A 23,449-nucleotide genomic window follows, 5' to 3' on the forward strand; every position below is an offset into this window, starting at 1 on the left:
AAGCGCTGCGCCTTTGGGAATGGGCGGTCTCCCAGAACATCTTCCTGCGGGCGGTTTATATTCAGGGAGAGACCAATTGTCTGGCCGACAAAACTCAGTCGTCTCCTTCAGCCGCACGAGTGGTCGCTCAACTCCCGAGTGCTGCGCGAGGTCTTCGACCGCTGGGGGACTCCTCAGGTGGATCTGTTTGCTTCTCCGGAGACTCACAAACTGCCCCTTTTTTGTTCGCGGATGTACTCCCCGGACCGTCTCGAGGCCGATGCCTTTCTTCTCGACTGGGGAGAGAGGTTTCTCTATGCGTTTCCTCCTTTCCCTCTGATCTTGAGGACCCTGGTTCATCTGAAATCGTCCAGAGCCACTATGATTCTCATTGCGCCTCGTTGGCCTCGTCAGCACTGGTTTTCCCTGCTCCTTCAACTCAGTGTCAGGGAACCTCTACTTCTGCCTGTTTTTCCCTCTCTGCTGTCTCAGAGTCGGGGTTCGCTGCTGCATCCCAATCTTCAGTCCTTACATCTGACGGCTTGGTTCCTTTCCCCCTGACTTCGGCGGTCAGGGAGGTGTTGGAAGCCTCGCGCAAGGTCTCGACTCGGCTTTGTTACTCCCAGAAGTGGACCAGATTTTCATCCTGGTGTTCCTCGCACAGGCTGGATCCGAGTTCGGTTCCGGTGTCCTCGGTTCTGGAATATTTGTTGCATTTGTCCAAGTCTGGGCTGAAGACGTCTTCTATTAGGGTGCATCTTAGTGCGATTGCTGCTTTCCACCGGCGACTAGAGGGGCGATCCCTCTCTCTTCATCCTCTGGTGGTTCGGTTCATGAGGGGCCTAGTGAATGTTAATCCTCCTCTGAAGCCCCCTCCTGTGGTTTGGGATCTTAATGTGGTCTTGGCTCAGCTGATGAAACCCCCTTTTGAGCCTATTGACAAGTCCCTTCTTAAGTTTCTCACTTGGAAGGTGATCTTTTTGATTGCGCTCACGTCCGCTCGTAGGATTAGTGAGCTGCAGGCTCTGGTTGCGGACCCGCCTTTTACTGTGTTTCATCATGACAAGGTGGTTCTACGCACCCATCCTAAATTTTTACCTAAGATTGTATCTGATTTCCACCTCAATCAGTCTATTGTTCTTCCGGTGTTCTTCCCGAAGCCCCACTCTCATCCAGGTGAGGCGGCACTTCACACGCTTGACTGTAAGAGGGTGTTGGCCTTTTATCTCCAACGTACCAAATCTCATCGGAAGGTTGCTCAATTGTTTTTGTCCTTTGATCCTAATCGTCTAGGACACCCTGTTTCCAAGCGCACCTTGTCAAACTGGCTGGCTGCTTGTATTTCTTTTTGCTACGCTCAGGCTGGTCTTACGCTTCCGGGTCGAGTCACGGGGCATAAGGTCCGGGCGATGGCAGCTTCTGTTGCGTTCCTCCGTTCTACTCCTGTGGAGGACATATGTAAAGCTGCCACTTGGTCTTCGGTTCATACGTTCACCTCCCACTACTGTCTGGACACTTTGTCCAGAAGCGACGGCCGGTTTGGCCAGTCGGTGTTACGTAACCTGTTTTTCTAATTGCCATCCTCCCTCCTGCCCTTTTTTGGTTGGCTTGGAGGTCACCCACATGTGAGAATATCATGCCTGCTTGTCCTGGGATAAAGCACAGTTACTTACCGTAACAGGTGTTATCCAGGGACAGCAGGCATATATTCTCACAACCCGCCCACCTCCCCGGGGATGGCTTCTTTGCTTGATATGGAACGAGGTGGAGATGCGCCCTCTAGTGGGCAGGAAGGCTAGCACATGCGTGGTACAGTGTGCAAACTTGAAACTTCAATCAAGTTTGCTTGAAAAGCTGTCCGCGCTGGGGCTCCGTAGATGACGTCACCCACATGTGAGAATATATGCCTGCTGTCCCTGGATAACATCTGTTACGGTAAGTAACTGTGCTTTCACTTCTGAAGAGCAAAAAATATTTTTTTTCAAAGTTGGTAGACTATGTCAGCCTACCAGTAACCTCTTCATTTGGTTTCAATTAAAAGGTTGTATACCAATATTAATTTAAACACCACCCTCCCAATCCCTTTTACAAAAGCGCAGAAGAGGTTTGTAGCACCGGCTGGCACGCTGAATGCTCTGCGTTGCTCCAATGGTCATAGAGTTCTTATGAGCGTCGGAGCATTGCAGATCATTCAGCACACCAGTTGGTGCTAAAAGCTTCTGTGCTTTTGTAAAAGGGGGGGTGTTAGTCTATTAATAGTCAAAATGGACTACGCTGTACAATATCTGTTTTTACCTCTTCAAATGGGAAAGGGGTTGGCTGAACGCAGAGCTCCGCATGCATGGGCCTTAATTTAGCTTCTTCACTGTCCAAAATGCATAAAATTTGTACAAAAAAGAAGCATGGATGTAAAGCACCTTTGCGGATCATGTTTGTAAAGTTTGAATGGCCTCAACCACCCATAAAGCTTTTGTGCCTAGGAGCGTGGGAGCCTCCAGGATGGTGGTGCAAGGCAGACAGCATGCGCTCTCCCCAGCTTTGGCAACTGCCCTAGAGTTTGTGATGTCTGCACCAGCCTAGCTGGAGCCAATAGTGGAAGTGCACAAAATCAGAGCTGATATAAAATCGGTGTGGGCCAAGCTCTCCACGTTAGCTGCTGATCTCCAGGGTGAGATTGTGGAACTTGGGTACTGCGTCGGAGAGATGGAAGAGCACCTGGATGAACACCAGGACTAGCTTCAAGAATTTGATATGCGTACAAAAGACCTTCATGCGCAGAAAACATATGTGTTAGATAAGCTAGAGGACTTGGAGAATCAGAGATGTCACTCGAATTTTCAAGTGCGCAGTGTTCCCAAACTGGCCGAATGTCAATTGTGAGTGGGTGGTCCAGCAGGTGGCTAGCATGCTACTCTCCACCGATACCTCTTCAGTCTCTCCTGATATCATTGGCATTGAAAGGGCGCATCGAGCCCTCAGTACCCCATGGCAATTGGCTGCGAGAGATAATTGCCTGTTTCTCCAATTTCAAAACCAAGGAAGTGGTCATGAAGGTGGCTAGAGCCCTTATGGGATATCTTTGAGATTGAAATGTATCAAGAGCTAGCATCTGTGACACTTCGATGGAGAGCAGAGATGAAACCAGTGTTGCTTTACCTACGAGACAGAAATGTGAAGTATCGGTGGCAACATCCATTTGCATTAATGTTGGTGCGGTTCCTAGAAGAAGTGGCCCAACTTTTTCCTGCAGAACAGTTTATTCAGGGGGTGGCTGCATCAAAAGGGCCTGCCCCATCTTCAGCTTCACTGCCTCCCTGACTTCATTGGCAGAGAGTGGGTTGCATCAGGGGCAGACTAACTAGGCAGGGGGGCCACCTTCGACATGAGGGGAGCCTTCAGAACGGGGTGTGCATCTGAGTTCGAGAACAGTTTTCCAGCTGGTGTCTAGGCACCTTTCAGACATTATAAAGGTGGCCTGGGAGTGTTGGACTACTGTTGACCTTTTTGTTTTGGGTCCGGGGGATAATACTCTGATTGTTTGATTGCTTAGATTGGATAAGTATTGGTGTTACTGTTTGGATGATTGTGGCGTGTATAACCTGAGCATGTGGAGAGCCCTTCCTCCTGAAATCCGGGCAGGCCAGGGGGAGGATGGACTACCTGAGACTCTCCCCCCTCCTCCCTCTTGCTTATGTTTGACTTATTCGACTATACATCACCTTGAGTGAATTCCTTCAAAAAGGCAGTAAACAAATCCTAATAAATAAATAACAACACAGCTATAAATAGCATGGTCAGAATTAATACGAAGGCTGTTCAAAAAGTATCAGACCTTTATTCATAAAAAAATACAGCAATCTTATACTAATCTCTTCAAAGTAGTCCCCTTGGGCTGCCACACACTTCTTCCAACGGTTCTGCTACTGTCGGAAGCAGCGCTGGAACGCCTCTTTTGAGATTGCTCACAACTGGTCCATCGAATTCTGCATGTCTTCTCTTGACTGAAATCTGGTCCCTTTCAGGGGCATTTTCAGCTTGAGGAAAAGCTAGAAGACACATGGAGCCATGTCGGGAGAGTAGGGAACCATGAGAAATCACAGATGTGTTGTGTTTGGCCAGGAAACTCCATCAGATGTGAAGAATGGGCAGGTGCATTATCGTGATGGAGCTGCCAATTGCCCGCTCCCACAGGTCCGGCCGTTTGCATCTCACATTGTTACGAAGGTGATGCAGAACCTCTTTGAAGTACCCCTTGGAGATTCGATGATCCTGCATCACCAGGGTCCTCACTTGGTCAATGACAATCTCATTTCTGGATGTTGAGGGCCTACCAGAACGTGCTTCACTCTCCACTGATGTGCGGCCATCTATGAAGTGGTTGTACCACTTCTTTATCTGTGTGGTGCCCATTGCTTCATCCCCGAAGGCCTGTTGAATCTTGCAGATTGTTTCCACTTGGGAATCACCAAGCTTTACACAAAATTTAATGTAATAGCGTCGTTCAACTTTTTGTGTCATTTTGTCAAAAATTAAAATCAGACGGTGCTCACTTACACTTCCTCACTCATCGGCGGTCTACCAGCAACTGACAGCTTCTATAGGCGGGGAAAAATTCAAGCATGAGCATTAGGGTCACCCACATACATGCATCAAACCACGGCTCCCTAGCTTTATTTGTTTACGCAAGAAAAATTAAGGTACTGATACTTTTTGAACAGCCCTCGTAGAGTGGCAGCACAAGTGTTTTAACTGAGTAGGCCCTCCATAGTCTGTCACCTAAGCTAAACTGAAGTATTTGTTTGGAGTGCCTGGTTGTTATGCTTAGGACAGCAAAGTTGTATTAGATAATTTCTGTTTTCTTTACAATGTTTCAGCCACCAGCACTTAATTGCTTACTCCTAACAGCTGTTAGGTGTAACTTAATTGAGGGATTATAAAGTGCAACACCTCAGTGACTACTCTAATCCTAGTTTATTTTTTGAAATTTTTTAAAAATTATATTTTTCTTATTATAAAATGTTATATATACCATTGGTGGCCCATTGTAGGAGTCATTCCCTTAATTTACAGATACATTGCTTGGTATAAATTAATTCCTTTGAAAGATGACAAAGAATATAATTCGAAAACATATTTTTGCAGTTTGCCATAAAAAATATTGATAAAAAGAGTCGTCAGGAGATTAAGGAAAATGATTGGATGAACAAAGAGGTATGTAATGTTAATTTCTTTATTTCAACCTTAATTATTATTTGTGTTTTCAAAGATAAAGAAATCAGAACAATGGTGTTTCTTATATATATAACATTAATTTCTAATGATGTTTTGCAAGATAAAAGATGTGTGTTCCTAGATTTCAAAGGTTTTATCTATGAATCCCGTGTCACACAAACAGAATCTGATGAAGGACCTTAAGACACTAATGACTTTTGAAATGTTAAAGGGTTAAACTACATAGCTTCATCAGATTTGCTACCATCAGGAAATAAAAAGACGACAAAATCAGAAACCAGTAACATATATTGCAGTCTTTAGCTTTATTGGCATACAAAACAATAAGATATCAACAACAACAATTTATTATTTCTACATTGCTACTAGAGGCATGCAGCGCTATACATTAAACATGCAAGAGACAGTTCCTGCCTGATAGAATTTACAATTTAATTATGACAGACACACAGGACAAAAGGGCAAATCTATATACGCTGATCAGGTAGGGAATTAGAAGGGGAATGATGAGGTAGATATGGTAGGGGACTATGGAAGGAATGACCAGCAGAAATGGGTGCTTTACAAGTTGGTTGGGTTAGGACCTAAACACAGCTTCAAAAAAGTGGGCTTTCAGCCTGGATTTGAATACCGCCAGAGATGGAACCCAACGTACTGAGTCAGACAGGTTGTTCCAGGCATAGGGCTTAGCAAGGTAGAAGGGACGGAGTCAGGAGTTGGCCATAGAGGAGAAGGGTACCGCCAAGAGAGACTTGCCTGATGAACGGAGTTCTCAGAGCAGAGTGTAGGGAGAGATAAGAGATACTAAGGAGCTGCAGAATGAATACATTCATAAGTCAATAAGAGGTGTTTGAACTGTTTGCAGAAACAAACGGGGAACCAGTAAAGCAACTTGAGGAGAGGGGTAATGTGAGCATAATGACACCGGCGGAATACAAGATATGCAGCAGAATTCTGAACAGACTGAAGAGGAGAGAGATGACAGAAACATGTTGCAGTAGTCCAGGCGAGAGGTGACAAGAGCATGGATGAGGGTCTTGGCAGTATGCTCAGAGAGGAAAGGCTGGATTTTAGTGACCTTGTAAAGAAAGAAACAACAGGGTTTGGCTGTTTGTTGGGTATGCAGAGAGAAGGAAAAAGACGAGTCAAAGATGACCTTCAGGTTGCGAACCAATGAGATAAAATGAGAATATTATTCACCGAAACAGAGGAAAGGGGAAAGATGAGTTCAGTCTTGGCCATGTTTAATTTTAGATGGTGGTGAGACATAGTAACATAGTAACATAGTAGATGACGGCAGATAAAGACCCGAATGGTCCATCCAGTCTGCCCAATCTGATTCAATTTAAATTTTTTTTTTTTTTTTTTTTTTTTCTTCTTAGCTATTTCTGGGCGAGAATCCAAAGCTTTACCTGGTACTGTGCTTGGGTTCCAACTGCCGAAATCTCTGTTAAAACTTACTCCAGCCCATCTACACCCTCCCAGCCATTGAAGCCCTCCCCTGCCCATCCTCCTCCAAACGGCCATGCACAGACACAGACCGTACAAGTTTGCCCAGTAACTGGCCTAGTTCAATCTTTAATATTATTTTCTGATTCTAAATCTTCTGTGTTCATCCCACGCTTCTTTGAACTCAGTCACAGTTTTACTCTCCACCACCTCTCTCGGGAGCGCATTCCAGGCATCCACCACCCTCTCCGTAAAGTAGAATTTCCTAACATTGCCCCTGAATCTAGCACCCCTCAACCTCAAATTATGTCCTCTGGTTTTACCATTTTCCTTTCTCTGGAAAAGATTTTGTTCTACGTTAATACCCTTTAAGTATTTGAACGTCTGAATCATATCTCCCCTGTCTCTCCTTTCCTCTAGGGTATACATATTCAGGGCTTCCAGTCTCTCCTCATACGTCTTCTGGCGCAAGCTTCCTATCATTTTCGTCGCCCTCCTCTGGACCGCCTCAAGTCTTCTTACATCTTTCGCCAGATACGGTCTCCAAAACTGAACACAATACTCCAAGTGGGGCCTCACCAATGACCTGTACAGGGGCATCAACACCTTCTTCCTTCTACTGACTACGCCTCTCTTTATACAGCCCAGAATCCTTCTGGCAGCAGCCACTGCCTTGTCACACTGTTTTTTCACCTTTAGATCTTCGGACACTATCACCCCAAGGTCCCTCTCCCCGTCCGTGCATATCAGCTTCTCTCCTCCCAGCATATACGGTTCCTTCCTATTATTAATCCCCAAATGCATTACTCTGCATTTCTTTGCATTGAATTTTAGTTGCCAGGCATTAGACCATTCCTCTAACTTTTGCAGATCCTTTTTCATATTTTCCACTCCCTCTTCGGTGTCTACTCTGTTACAAATCTTGGTATCATCTGCAAAAAGGCACACTTTTCCTTCTAACCCTTCAGCAATGTCACATACATATTGAACAGGATTGGCCCCAGCACCGAACCCTGAGGGACTCCACTAGTCACCTTTCCTTCCTTCGAGCGACTTCCATTAACCACCACCCTCTGGCGTCTGTCCGACAGCCAGTTTCTGACCCAGTTCACCACTTTGGGTCCTAACTTCAGCCCTTCAAGTTTGTTCAACAGCCTCTTATGAGGAACTGTATCAAAGGCTTTGCTGAAATCCAAGTAAATTACATCTAGCATATGTCCTCGATCCAGCTCTCTGGTCACCCAATCAAAAAATTCAATCAGGTTCGTTTGGCACGATTTACCTTTTGTAAAGCCATGTTGCCTCGGATCCTGTAACCCATTAGATTCAAGGAAATATACTATCCTTTCTTTCAGCAACACTTCCATTATTTTTCCAATAACTGAAGTGAGGCTCACCGGCCTGTAGTTTCCTGCTTCATCCCTGTGACCACTTTTATGAATAGGGACCACATCCGCTCTCCTCCAATCCCCAGGAATCACTCCCGTCTCCAGAGATTTGTTGAACAAGTCTTTAATAGGACTCGCCAGAACCTCTCTGAGCTCCCTTAGTATCCTGGGATGGATCCCGTCTGGTCCCATCGCTTTGTTCACCTTCAGTTTTTCAAGTTGCTCATAAACACCCTCCTCCGTGAACAGCACAGAATCTACTCCATTTTCTCGTGTAACTTTGCCAGACAATCTCAGTCCTTCTCCAGGATTTTCTTCTGTGAACACAGAACAGAAGTATTTGTTTAGCACATTTGCTTTCTCCTCATCACTCTCCACATATTTGTTCCCAGCAATGTTCCCATTTGTTCCCAGGTAGCAATGTCAGACAGACAGACCAAGACTTGGACCTGGATTCCTGTATAAATTTTCAGGCATAGAGAGGTAGATTTGCGAGTTGTCAGCATAGAGGTGATATTGGAAGCCTGGGAGGAGATTAGAGCACCAAGGGATGGAGAAAAGAAGAGATCCCAGGATAGAGCCCTGAAGTACACTGACCCAATAGTGGGATGGCTGCAGCGAAGGGTTCTCCAGAGCACATGCTAAAAGTGCGACTGGAAAGGTATGAAGAAAACCATGAGATAACAGGGCCCTGAAATGCCAGTGAAGACAGCGTATCGATGAGTAGGCAGTGATCTACAGTGTCAAACGCCGCAGATAGATCAAGGAGGATGAGGATGGAGTAGAGGCCCTTGGATTTGGCCAGGAGCAAATACTTAGAACAGAAATCCTCAGTAGCTAAATATATTCAGTTTTTCAGAAACAATTGGTGCCATTTTAGAAAGGTTGGGATATCTGAATATAGATATTTTTGCTTAAATATCTAGAGCCTATGACATAAAAATGCAGGGCTGAATGTTGTGGTAAGGTCTGAACTTCCTTTGGGACCCCCCACCCCCCTGGAAAACCCTGGCCTACATTTCTGGCACCTATCTTTACCATAGATGCTATTCTGAAACCGGCACCAATGTGTGATTGACATGTAATCAACAGCCGCATTTAAGGCACCAGAAATGTAGGCCTGGAAAACCCTAGCTTACATTTCCGGCACCTATTTTTCCTCTAGGTGCAATTCTGAAACCGGCGCCAATGTGTGATTGACATGTAATTGACAGCTGCATTTAAGGCAGCCACCGATATTAGCACCGGTTACAGAATCTGGCTCTAGGTGCTTACATCACAACTCCACCTCAACTTCCCCCCCCCCCCAGGTCCCAGCCCTGGAAATATGCATAAGTATGTGCTATCCTGTCAAAATGAATATTTGCACCTACGTATTTGGTCATGTAGTTTTATAAGATATTTTCTACAGAATAAGCTTTAGAAAATTACCACCAATATGTTATTTCCATTCATGTAATACACCTTGTGCCTTCTAGAAAAAAAACAAAATATCAAATGCAAATAAATAGAATTATGTCATTTATCTATTATATTTTCCAGGTTAGGAATCTATTATTTTACTTCATAGTACTTGTATTAGTACAAATTGTCCAATTCTATTGCAACATGCATCTTAAAAATAGATCACATGTGATGATCTTATTGGTGTAATAAAGAAAAGCCAAAACTTTTATAGAACTGTAATTTTTTTTTCTGATTTTTATTCCCACACAAAAGCAATCCATCATTTGCAAACTTATTTCTAAGAAATATATAACTGCTAAAAGTAAAAGTTCAAAATACAAATCATAAAATGCAAACTTAACAGTCTTCTCTCTTGATAGGTTGCCAGTTACAGAAAGAATGTATATGATCTGGAAGTTTCTGTTCAAAAGCTAGAAGAAGAAAATTTAGAGCTTATACGTTATCTGTTTGATTGCAGGCTTAAAGATCTAAATATACCCAGGTAAATAATATTTTATATCTGTACATTTAAGAATTATAATAATAATAATTTATTTCTTATATACCGCTATACCGTGAAGTTCGAAGCGGTTTACAATAAAGATACATTGTAAACCGCTTCGAACTTCACGGTATACATTTGAATGCCATGTTTATAGCAAAGCAGACACTTATTCTGCCACATCTGACTTTCTGGTGATATCATTTATATTTAAACAGGTGATTGCAAACACAAAGAAAGCAATGTACAATCCAATGGCCATTCTGTTCTATGAAAGATTTCAGCAGTGTTTTTATATGAAGCCTTCTGGTTCCTTAGAAAACATTGCACAAATTCTGCAGAAACTGTTGTGGCGCTCGGGGTCCAGACCCCTAGAAGCTTTGCTCGATTAATGTGTCACAGGTACTTGAGCGTAGGCTGTTAGGCACCCACAGGGGGCTCAGTGGGGCTCTTCAGGTGCTGGCTGCATTTTGCCTCCCCCCTTTCGCATGCACGGGTCTGCAGTGGTCGAGAATCAGTCAGACTTTGGTCTGACTGGCAGCCCAAAGATTTCAGTATTTGAGCACATTTTCAGTGAGCCAGTGATTCTTCTCCAGATCCAGCTACTTTTAAAAAGAGCTGAGGCAGGCTGCAGCACATCCACAGCCTATGGGCAAAATTGGGGGGAGGGAGAGTCTGCAAATCCTGTTTTTGCAGGTTTCTCCCACGTCCTATAGGGTCCCCCCCTCTTAAATCCTATTTTCTGTGCTTTTTATTTTCTGATAAGCCATTTTAGGGCTGTTTGTTGGCGCCAAAATGTTGGCACGGCAGCCATCTTGGATTCCCTTTTTTTCTCCCCAAAGTTCTCCAGAACTTTCAAATCACCTCATTTTGCCTCAAATCTAATAGGTAAGAAGTCCCCAGGCTCTTGTACCCTTACCAAAACTTCTTATATCCTTATATTCATATTCTTAATTCAAATTTCTATCCAATACACAGAGTTCAATAGTTTCAAAAGAATATCATAAATAACTTTGAGACAAAATTGCCGGCTTCACTTATTCAGTGATAGGGAGGAACAGACTTCAGCGGCTACATCTGCACCAATTCATTTATCATTTCGATTTATAACATGCACCACAGTGAAGGAAATATTGAAATACAGACATCAATCAGTCCAATATATTTTGAACAAAATTTAAAGAAGAAAAATATAATCTAGCATAGTCCACCTGGAGGGGAGAAAAAATTAAGGGAGATAGATATTAAAATATTTCAAAAGAAATACAAGCAGTAAACATCTTTCCTATTTATTCCAAGTCCACATTTATACTGGTTCAACCTGATCCACGGTAGTTACCCCTTTATTCTCCAGGAAAAATCTCAATTGGGCAGGTTCAAAAAATATATATTTGGGGGCGTGGCTTAGCATGCACACAAAATGGTCGTGTGATCGCAGCGCTCCTCTTACCTAGGCAACCGTTGAATAAATAAAGATTTCCTTTTAAACTGTTTTCAGCTGAAAACATCGGAGAGGACAGCGGGAGCATGGCGAGCACCCAACAGAGTAAGAGTGAAACCGGAGGGGCTGTGAAAAGGCAGAAGCAGGATCAAATTACCCTGAATAAGGTTCCGCTTCCTGCTGATGTATCAGAGGAGTTAAGCAAAGCTGAAGTTATGGGGGAACTGAGGCAAATCAAACAAATTCTGACAGAGACTGTGAGTAATATGGCAGAACTGAAGGAAGAAATCCTGAATATACACAGACAAATGGAAGTAGCTAATAAAAGAACAACAGAGTTAGAAGTTAAAATGGAGAGCTTAGAATGTGAAGGAAAAAGATGCAAAAATGACAGTTTGGAAATAATTCAATTGAAAAGTCAGCTGGAAGATTACGAAAACCGTGGAAGAAGAAAGAATATAAAACTTTTTGGAATACAGGAAAATTTGGAAGGGAAAAATGCAATACAGTTTTTAGAAAATTTATTCCTAGATTATTGCAGTTGGATTTCAAACAGCCTTTGGAAATAGAACGGGCACACAGGATTCCAATAAAGAGTCTGGAAAATCAAGGGAGACCAAGACCATTAATATTCAAGATGTTAAGATACCAGCAAGCAATAGAAATTTTAAATGCTGCCAAAAAAGATAAAAACTTAAACTATAAAGGATCCAAAATATGGTTTTTACCAGACTTTGCTAAAAATACAGCAAATATTAGGAAGAAATTCCTTGATCTGAGATCTCAATTAAAGGAAAAAGGATATAAGTATGGGTTATATTACCCAGCAAAAATGAGGGTATCTTGTGGGGATAAATCTTTGTATTTTGTTGATCCGGAAAAACTAAAGACCTTTCTTTCAAAATCAGAACCTATGTCATTTTAGCACAATGGGTGTTGAAATGAAGGGATAAATACTAAGACTGGATTGGTGGATATTGAACAAAAAATTAAATATAAAGAACTATGGGACTTTAGTTTGTTGGAAAAAGAAGAATATGCAACAAAGAACAGGAAATAAAAATGGACAAGTGAAAAAGAAAATAAAAGAATGTAAAGAAGAAAGAAGGATAGACTGGAAAGACATTAAAGTGAAGTTATTAGACTGAACTTTTAGGAGACTGAAAGATGGATGGTTGGAGTAAAGAATGAACAAGAAGGATTAAAGGACTGGACAAATTAACACAAAAGGAAAAGTGAAGACTGAATAGGAAAATAAATAGATGTGAAGAAGAAGAAAGCAGGACTGATAGACTAAAAGGATATTATAAAAAAAAAAAAATGAATGACAATTGGCAGTCAAAAGTCTTTAAGAGTGGATGGATGGAGATAAGAAATAAATATGAAAGTTCAGTTTATTTAATAAGTCAGAAAAGGAGAAAGTAAAGAATGAAAGGACAATAAGGAAAAGATAGCATATGTCCCAGAGAGCTGGATCGAGGACATATGCTAGATGTAATTTACTTGGATTTCAGCAAAGCCTTTGATACAGTTCCTCATAAGAGGCTGTTGAACAAACTTGAAGGGCTGAAGTTAGGACCCAAAGTGGTGAACTGGGTCAGAAACTGGCTGTCGGACAGACGCCAGAGGGTGGTGGTTAATGGAAGTCGCTCGAAGGAAGGAAAGGTGACTAGTGGAGTCCCTCAGGGTTCGGTGCTGGGGCCAATCCTGTTCAATATGTATGTAAGTGACATTGCTGAAGGGTTAGAAGGAAAAGTGTGCCTTTTTGCAGATGATACCAAGATTTGTAATAGAGTAGACACCGAAGAGGGAGTGGAAAATATGAAAAAGGATCTGCAAAAGTTAGAGGAATGGTCTAATGCCTGGCAACTAAAATTCAATGCAAAGAAATGCAGAGTAATGCATTTGGGGATTAATAATAGGAAGGAACCGTATATGCTGGGAGGAGAGAAGCTGATATGCACGGACGGGGAGAGGGACCTTGGGATGATAGTGTCCGAAGATCTAAAGGCGAAAAAACAGTGTGACAAGGCAGTGGCTGCTGCCAGAAGGATTCTGGGCTGTATAAAGAGAGGCGTAGTCAGTAGAAGGAAGAAGGTGTTGATGCCCCTGTACAGGTCATTGGTGAGGCCCCACTTGGAGTATTGTGTTCAGTTTTGGAGACCATATCTGGCGAAAGACGTAAGAAGACTTGAGGCGGTCCAGAGGAGGGCGACGAAAATGATAGGAGGCTTGCGCCAGAAGACGTATGAGGAGAGACTGGAAGCCCTGAATATGTATACCCTAGAGGAAAGGAGAGACAGGGGAGATATGATTCAGACGTTCAAATACTTAAAGGGTATTAACGTAGAACAAAATCTTTTCCAGAGAAAGGAAAATGGTAAAACCAGAGGACATAATTTGAGGTTGAGGGGTGGTAGATTCAGGGGCAATGTTAGGAAATTCTACTTTACGGAGAGGGTGGTGGATGCCTGGAATGCGCTCCCGAGAGAGGTGGTGGAGAGTAAAACTGTGACTGAGTTCAAAGAAGCGTGGGATGAACACAGAAGATTTAGAATCAGAAAATAATATTAAAGATTGAACTAGGCCAGTTACTGGGCAGACTTGTACGGTCTGTGTCTGTGCATGGCCATTTGGAGGAGGATGGGCAGGGGAGGGCTTCAATGGCTGGGAGGGTGTAGATGGGCTGGATTAAGTCTTAACAGAGATTTCGGCAGTTGGAACCCAAGCACAGTACCGGGTAAAGCTTTGGATTCTCGCCCAGAAATAGCTAAGAAGAAAAAAAAATAATAATAATAATTTAAATTGAATCAGATTGGGCAGACTGGATGGACCATTCGGGTCTTTATCTGCCGTCATCTACTATGTTACTATGTTACTATGTATTGCAGAATGGACTAATGATAGAAAGGACAAGTTATATGATATTTAAATGCAAGTAAAGGAAAGGAAAATGAATAATATAAAAGAAAGATACATAAGAATTTATTGGTAGCTGAAGGAATGTAAAGATTGATGTTGTGATAATATAGTTTTAAAAAGATTGGATTTAATTTGGAGAAGAGGAAATATAAAAAGGGGGGGGAAAAATTATTTTGAAAATGAAATACAAATGTTTAAATACAAATAGAGGATAAAAACTTATAAAATTGAAGTTTTGTTTTTTTTAACAGAAATATATGAAGAGATGGATATTTGTTGTTGGATATTTAAAGGAGGATAGGAGAAGATGGATTAGATAATATAAGATATAGGAAAATGATACTTTTTATTAAATATATGACTATGATAGAATTTTCTTGAATGAAATAAAATGTTGGGGGAATGAATTAGAGATTGGTGAAATGATAAAAATGCATTAATGGAATGTTAGGAAATAAATATGGTTATGTGACTAAAGGTTAAATAATAGATAGAGAAATTAATTACTTTAAAATGGAAAAAAAAAAAGAAAAAAGGTTTTATGATTAGAAGAGAGATATAATTAGATATATTGTGGAGAGGTAGTGAGTTTGTCTCAATAAAGGATAAAGGGGTTATTAATAAATATTGGTTGCCTGGGGGGAGGGGGGAAGTTGGGATTACTGTCCAATGTGTGTCCTTAAGCAGTCATTATATTGGGGAGGGAGGGGTGGGAAGAAGGTGGGTATTAAAGATATTACTAGGATGATTAAGGAAAAGATTAATAAGGGATTGGGTAATTTGGAGGTAAGAATGTGTGCCATGGGGAGAAGTTTTTTAGATCTTAGTTATGGAAGAAGGGAAGAGGAAGATTATGATAAGGAGTATAAAATATATTATGTCTTTTAAGATATTTTCTATTAATGTCAGTGGCCTGAATCATGTAATCAAAAGGAAAAAGGTATTATCATTTTTAAAGAAGCAAAACGCGGATGTTTATTATCTGCAGGAGACCCATCTTAATATAAAGGAATCACAGAAACTAACGGGTGGGTGGGTGAAAGAATGTTTTTTTGCTCCAGCAGAGGGTAAAAAAGCAGGAGTAGCAGTTCTTATAAATAAAAAGTGTATGGCCAATTTTAAGATAGTAAATTCGGACCCACATGGAAGATGGCTACATGTTGATATAAGTATGGGAAATAATGCCCTGACGTTGTTCAATATATATGCCCCTAATTCGAATCAATCAGAATTCTTTAAAAAATTGCAGAGTATGTTGTTACCACTGGCTGCTTCTAATTTAGTGGTGGCTGGAGATTTTAATGCTGTAATGGATCCATTAATGGATAAAAAACCAGGTAAAAGTATAAAATCTTTAGGTTTAGATAATTTGGTTCAATCATGTGATTTGAAGGATATATGGCGTATTCTTCATTTTAATGATCAGGAATTTTCATTTTGTTCACAGGTTCATAAATCATTTTCAAGAATAGATTATATTTTTATTTCATCACATAAGGTGCAGCAAGTGATTAAGGCTTCCATTGATCCCATTATCATTTCGGATCATGCGGGAGTATGGATAGATTTACAATTAGATCAATTAGAAAATAGAAGACCTCTTTGGAGATTTGATAATGCATTGCTTGTGGATGAAAAATTTTTGGAAATTAGTGATTTCTTTCAAATTAATTTAGTTGAAGATACATCTATTGAAAATGTATGGGACGCTTTTAAAGCGACTATGAGAGGTCATATTATATCATATTCGGCTTTTGTTAGGAAACAGATTAAAAAACAGTATATAGAGTTAGAAAAAGAAATTAAAATACTAGAAACTAAATTGGTAAGCAAATGGGAACATGATGTATTACAAGCTCTTTTGAAAACAAAAGGTAAATATAACGAATTAGCTTCAAAAATGATAAGAAGAGACTTGTTTTCCAAACAGACAATGTATTATGGAAATTCTAATAAGGCAGGAAGATTATTGGCAAATTATCTTAAAGCAAAAAAAAGAAGAACTAACATTAATGGGATAAAAGATGATAATGGTATAATAACCAATCAAACGGATATAATTTTAAAGCAATTTCTAAAATTTTATAAGGACCTGTATTCTTCCGAGCCTTATTTGGAGAGGCAAAAAGATGGTAAAAATTTTTTAGATTTAATTATTGGACCTAAGGTTCCTGATCATATAAAACGGAGTTTAGATGAACCTATATCATTAAAAGAATTAGAAACAGCGTTGAGATCTCTTAGAGTTGGATCCGCTCCAGGTGGTGATGGTTATACAGTAGAATTTTATAAAACATTTCAAAATGTCCTTTCCCCATATTTACTAAATTTATATCAGACACAACTTATAAAAGGTGATATTAAAGGTACTATGGCTGAATCAATAGTAATTGTTTTGCCTAAGCCAAATAAAGTTCCTACTTTGGTTTCAGACTACAGGCCTATATCTTTAATAAATGTGGATAATAAACTTTTGGCGAAAATTTTGGCTTTGAGATTAGCCAAAGCTCTCCCACATATTATAGACACGCATCAGATGGGTTTCGTTGCTAAAAGACATTCCTCTAATAACTCTAGATTATTGTTTCATATGTTAAATTTATTTAAAAAAATGGATGAACCGGCTTTTACAGTTTCCTTGGATGCAGAAAAAGCGTTTGATAGGGTAGAATGGAATTTTATGTATCAGGCTTTAGAATGGTTTGGTATAGGTTCTGGATTTATACAAATGGTAAAAACATTGTATAGCTTCCCGATTGCAAGATTAAATATTAATAATATGATATCTGATGGTTTTCAATTGCAGAGGGGAGTTAGACAAGGTTGTCCTTTATCTCCTTTGTTATTTGATGTTGTATTAGAACCCTTATTGTTAGCAATACAGCAAGCAAGGGGGATACAGGGTATTCCATATTCTGATATGGAATATAAAATTTCGGCTTATGCGGATGATATTTTACTTTATTTGAGGAATCCAGAGTCTACCTTATCTTGTCTATTGGAATTAATTGATATGTTTGGCAAATTTTCAGGTTATAAAATTAATTGGAGTAAGTCTGAACTTATACCTTTAAATGTTCATTGTGTAAAAGGATTATTTGACGCTTTTCCGTTCATATGGAAAGAAGAAGGATTTAAATATCTTGGCATTCAAGTTAAAAATACAATTGAAGATACAGTAAAAGAAAATGAAAAATTTGTATTGAAAAGAGTTACAGAGTTATGTGAGCAATGGAATCCGTTACATCTTTCTTGGTGGGGGAGAGTTCAAACTATTAAAATGATGATCTTGCCTGTAGTTTGCTACCAAATGAGTATGATACCTATTTATTTTCAGGGGCCCTTTTATAAAAAGCTTAATAGCATTTTAACGAAATTTCTTTGGCTTGGTAAAACACATAGAATAGCTTTGGTATCTTTGCAAAAATCAATTAAGGAGGGAGGGGTAAATTTTCCAAATTTTTATAGGTACCATCAAGCCTATATTTTACGTCAGGGTATGTATTGGATCCTCCCAGAACTGATAGATAATGCACCGGATTGGTTATATTTGGAATGGCGCCTTATGTTTCCCCTAAATTTAGTTCATCTTCCAAGTATCAACATGCCTAGAAGATACAGAGAAAATAAGATATTAATGGATACTTGAAAAACGTTGAGGTTTATTAGTAAATTAACACCTGTCCCAATAAACAAGTCAACTAATCAGTCTTTATGGATAAACTCCAAGATTAAAATTGGCGGAGCTCAAATCCTTTGGAAGGAATGGATTATTGCAGGCATTAGATCTCTGAATGATGTTATTTCGGAAGGTAAACTGCTGGAATTTTCACAATTGCAACATAGATTTGGTCTTAGTAAAAAACAAAGTTTTAAATGGTTGCAATTGAAGCAGGCCATTCAGGTTGGGTTCCCTGAATGGAAAACATTGAATAATCAATATAGTTTAGAGTTCTTATGCTTCCAAGCAGACTTCCTAGGGCATCAAGCCGCATTGTGGTATAAATTAATATCTGGATATTTGAATAAAAAACCAAAAAATGGTCTAAGAGACATTTGGAGCATTGAGATTAAGCATCAAATTACTGCATCTCAATGGCCACTAATTTGGTCTTGGAGAATGAGATGTACAGTGTCAGCATCTATGAGACAAACTTGGTTCTTTTTATTACATAGAGCTTTTTGGACCCCTATACGTTTGCAAAAATTAGATAGTTCTAAGTCCAATAAATGCTGGCACTGTAATCTGGAACCTGGGACGTTGGATCATTTACTATATCATTGTCCCTACATTAAAAATTTTTGGAATGCAATTTGGCCACAAATTAATAAATTGATGGAAAATCATGTAGCAATATCATATGATACAGTGTTATTTGGAATGATGATGAGAAAAAAAAGTCAAATTTCACCAGAAAATAACAAGCTTTTACTAGTCATGACAGGGGTTGCCATTCAGCATATAACCAATAACTGGAAGAATCATAGTAACCTTAATTATACATTTTGGTGGAATACAATTTGTCATATATTCAAAATGGAAAGAGTAATAGCAATACAAAGAGGGACATATCCTAAATTTATAAAAATATGGGGGCCATTGACAAAGTATTGTACTGAATGAATAATAGGATTTATCTTCTTCTTTTCTTCTTTTTCTTGTCTTCTTTATGGCACACATGGAGGGGGGGTAGTGAAAATAATTTTACATAACATGTTATAATATGGTATACAATCTGTATAAGGTGATTGGAAAGTACTTGAAGGGTGGGGGGTGGGAGAGGGGATAAAAAAAATTTGTTCAGAATATTATGTAATAGATATAAAAGTGATATTGTATATTCATTAGTTGTAACTCAATATTTTGTACACTTCATGTAAAATATGAAAATGAATAAAGAATTATAAAAAAATATATATATATATATATATTTGTTTCCTTGTCCTTGATAAGAAACAAAACACTTACAGGGAACACATCTGCACCAATTCATGATTTTTATAGTGCAGATTTCAACATAGCTAGCCTCCTCATCGGTCAGATTCCAACCAACACATCCCTTATATACATTTATATTAGTATTTTTATATAACTTAAGGCTCCTTTTACAAAGCCACATTAGCAGTTTAACGCATGTAATAGCCAGCGCTAATTTGCTGGCCGCGCTAGCCGCTACCGCCTCCTCTTGAGCAGGCGATAGTTTTTCGGCTAGCGTGGGGGTTAGTGCGCTCTAAAAAGTTGCGTGCAATAAAGCCGCTAACGTGGCTTCATAAAAGGAGCCCTTAGTATGTTTTTAACACTTTTTATATAAACTTTTTACGTAGTGCAATAAATTAGTTTAATAACTTAGCTTTAGTGCATAGCTGAACGGGGCTCCAACATAGATCCACGTTTCGCTAGGGCTGTTTCAAGGAGTGACCCCTAGATTAATTAAATTCGTATATTCGTGGTTCTATGTTGAAGCCCCGTTCAGCTATGCACTAAGGACACCCAGCTTTTCAACCTTCAATGATCCAGAATTTTTTCCTTTCTAATTTACAGGATGCACCAGCCATATTCTTTGCCTTCCCAATTGTATTTCCCTTATTTGTTTCTTTTCTTTAATTATTGTAGTTCTACCCTTGTCCCTATGTGTCAGGTTAGTCCATGTCCAATCTTGTCCATGTTTTAATTTGTAATACTATGTCCCCGATTTTATCATGTACATGGTTTAGCCTCTCCTTGGGTCTCTAGGGCTGAGGTGACATTGGAGAGCCTGACTGCTGGGAGAAAATCCCTTCAAGAACGCTGGAACTGTGGCTTAGTTAGTTCTATCTATATGCAGTATCCCATAATCTGTTAAGTGCTGACTATCCATAAACCTGGAAATTCAGTGTCACAGCAAGGATATTGGCATTGGATTTCTGGGGCATAATGCCAATAGTGTTCAGCAAAACGCTGACCACCGCTGGCTAAATATAATTGAATCTACTCTCAAAAGATCCAGAAACTCCAATACTCCTCAATGCCTCAGGGAGGGAAGCTACAACTTTTGGGGGAAAAACTTTTTCAGAATGTTATAAAATTTCCAGAAACTAGTGCATGGTCTAGCAGGATTTTCAGATCCTCAGGATTTTCAGATCCTCTACCACTTCAGAAGGCTGCAGAGCTCCACCAGCTAGTACCCTAGCAGAAGGAGAGTAGAAAGTGCATGGCTTAGCAACCTATGATGTTTTCAACATGACTTCCAGGGCCTCCGCAATGAGAGCTGGAATGCTTTATGATTATTTTAGTTATATTTTTTTATCCGTTACTTTAATGCTCAATAAAGCACTTATCTTGCTCCCGACAGAACTACAGCCAGTCCATTTCACTACTGGACAGCTTCACTGTTCATAAACACATAGCAGACAATCCCTGCTTGACAGAGCTTACAATGTATTCAAGACAGACAAACAGGAGAAATAAAAGATTAGGGAATTTACCCCCTCCTTTTATGAAGTGGCATTAGGCTTTTTTTTTTTTTTTTTTTTTTTTTTAAATCTCCGGTGGTATTAGCTCCAACACTCATAATACTTCTGTGAGCGTCAGAGCTAATACCGCCACAGCCAGCAATAAAAAAGCCTAATGCAGCTTCGTAAAAGATGGGTGGGGGTGGGGTTAATGTATTATGGGCATAATTTAAACAGCATGGATATTAATCAGGCAAATACGATGTTAACACTTAAAAGCAGCCTCAAAAAGGTGGGTTTTTAACCTGGATTCTAATAGACAGCGCCTGAAGTAGAACTCATAAAATCTATTCCAGGCATATGGTGCAGCAAGATGGAAGGAGGGAGTCTGAATTTGGCAGTGGAGAAGGGCACATATCAATTTTTCTACAACCCTCTGTCAGAAAGAGTTATTTAAGACAGCCTGTGGTGCATGTGAGGTGCTGTGCATAGGTCGTAAAGAGAATCTGATGCAGTTTCCACCCAATATACTGTGAGATAAGATGGTTGTGCCTGTTTTACATCAATGCAACTATCTGGATGTTTTGTTAGATTCAGCACTTTCATTTAAGCCACATATTAAGCTTGATTTAGTGCAGGTTTTTTTTCAACTTCATTTGTTACGGCGATTGAGAGATTATCTCACACTGGAAAATATTCAGACAGTGATTACTATGGGGTCCTTTTAATAATAATAATAATAACTTTATTCTTATATACCGCCACAATCTTGCGACTTCTAGGCGGTTTACAATGAAGAGAAACTGTACAGACAGCGAATTACAGAGTATAGCATTGAACATCTAGTGATAGTAACAGGAGAGTTACAGGGTCTGTGTATTACACGGTTTCACAATGAGTAGCATTATACAGTCGACGATATTCAGAGCATAAGTAGGAGAAGAGAAAGGAGATTGCGTTTTGAGTTAAAAAGGAGCAAGACTGCGAAGGTGAAAAAGATAACATAAGATGTTGATGAGAAGTAAGTTGTTAACTTGGTACATTTGAACGAAGGACGGGCACCAGTGGGAAAAACTGGTAACAATTAAAGATAGAAATTTTGGCAGAAGAGGGTAGACAGACTCCTTGGGATGGGAGGAGGCTCCGATTTTAGGGGAGAAGTCTGGCTAGGTTATAAATTTCTTAAACAAGGTGGTTTTTAGTTCTTTCCTAAAGATACTATATGATTCTCTGGCGGCATCAGTGAAGTAGCCTGTCCAAGTTTGCAGTCTACCTGCTTGGAATTTGAATGTTCTATCAAAGAAGGTGCGATATCTACAGCCTATGATATTTGGGTAGGTAAAGAGGTTACGGTTTCTGGTAGGCCTAATAGAGGAGTGGAATTCGAAGTGAGGTAGTAGGTAGCTGGGGGCCAGTCCCCAGATTAGTTTATAGCAGAGGCAGGAGAATTTGAATAGAATTCGTGCTTCAATTGGTAACCAATGAAGGAGTTTGTAGAATGGACTAACATGATCGCTCTTCTTTTTTTTTTTTTTTTTTATGTTCAAATCTATTTTATTAAGCACAACAGCAAGTACAACAACAGTAGAAACAGGGCATACATTTCCACCCAACAACCGCGGAGGACTGGACTCTGATGTCCTCCACGATCAGGCACCACCCCCACCCCACAAAGAGAACCCCCCCTCCCCCCCCCCAAAGAACCAAAAACTCTCAAGCCGAAAACAGCAATGGCAAATGGAAGCACAGTATCAAAGGTGGAGTCTGTTCAAGATACGGCTACGACTCTCAGGGGTCAAAATGTTCAAGTACGGAGTCCAGGTGGTAACAAAGTCTCTGCTCCGGCGACGAGATGAACAGGCCAAACGGGCCTCCCAGCCCATAAGTTCGTGAAGTCTATTCCTCCAAAGCCAAAAGGAGGGGGGTTCAGGAGAAAGCCAGCAACACAAAATACATTTCTTCCCCAAAATAAAACATTTACTAAGAAAGAGCTTTTCAGAAGAAGTATACATGGACAGGAAGGAGAACTTGGCAAACAACATCGAAAGCACTGTGACCGGCACAGGGGTCTGCAACAGGCCCTGTAAAAAAGAGGCCAGCGCCTTCCAAAAGGTCTGAATCCCCTCACAGCTCCAGATACCGTGATAGTAAGAATTAACCTCCACTGAACAGCGTACGCATAACTGAGTGCCAATACAACCCATATAATAAGCCTGACTTTGGGAAGCGTAGGCCCGCAGGACAGTACGATAGTGACATTCACGTAATTCAGTACTATATACCAGGCCCGCAGTACGTTTCAAGATGGTCAACAAAAAATGGTCCCCCAAGTCCCTGCCCAAGTCACGCTGCCAAGCCTCCAAAATCCCAGGAAAAACCCTAGGTGGGCGAAGAGCCATTAGTCCAAATATTAGACGGATGGCCGTATTTTGAACTATTCTCAGTTTTCTAAGGTGCGCTAACCGATTTAGCGCATGCTAAATGCTAAGGCGCCCATAGAATATAATGGGCGCCTTAGCATATAGCACATGCTAAATCGGTTAGCTCGCCTTAGTAAAAAGACCCCTATGTTAACTCCAGGGTTGGATTATTGTAATTCACTCTACCTTGGTCTACCAAAATATGTGATACATGCATTACAAATTGCACAAAATGCTG

General features: G+C 40.3%; 1 protein-coding gene across 3 annotated transcripts in view; it reads left to right on the forward strand.

Annotated features, from left to right (window-relative positions):
- CCDC83 (coiled-coil domain containing 83) overlaps positions 1 to 23,449 on the forward strand; it is a 104,384-nt gene that overhangs the window by 46,596 nt on the left and 34,339 nt on the right. For all 3 annotated transcript variants that reach the window (XM_033948932.1, XM_033948934.1, XM_033948933.1), the window contains exons 7-8: positions 5,122 to 5,190; positions 9,875 to 9,996. In XM_033948932.1, coding sequence (XP_033804823.1) covers positions 5,122 to 5,190; positions 9,875 to 9,996 — 191 coding nt within the window. The remainder of the gene's footprint in view (positions 1 to 5,121; positions 5,191 to 9,874; positions 9,997 to 23,449) is intronic.

This window comes from Geotrypetes seraphini, chromosome 6 (assembly GCF_902459505.1).
Source record: "Geotrypetes seraphini chromosome 6, aGeoSer1.1, whole genome shotgun sequence".
Lineage (NCBI taxonomy): Eukaryota > Metazoa > Chordata > Amphibia > Gymnophiona > Dermophiidae > Geotrypetes > Geotrypetes seraphini.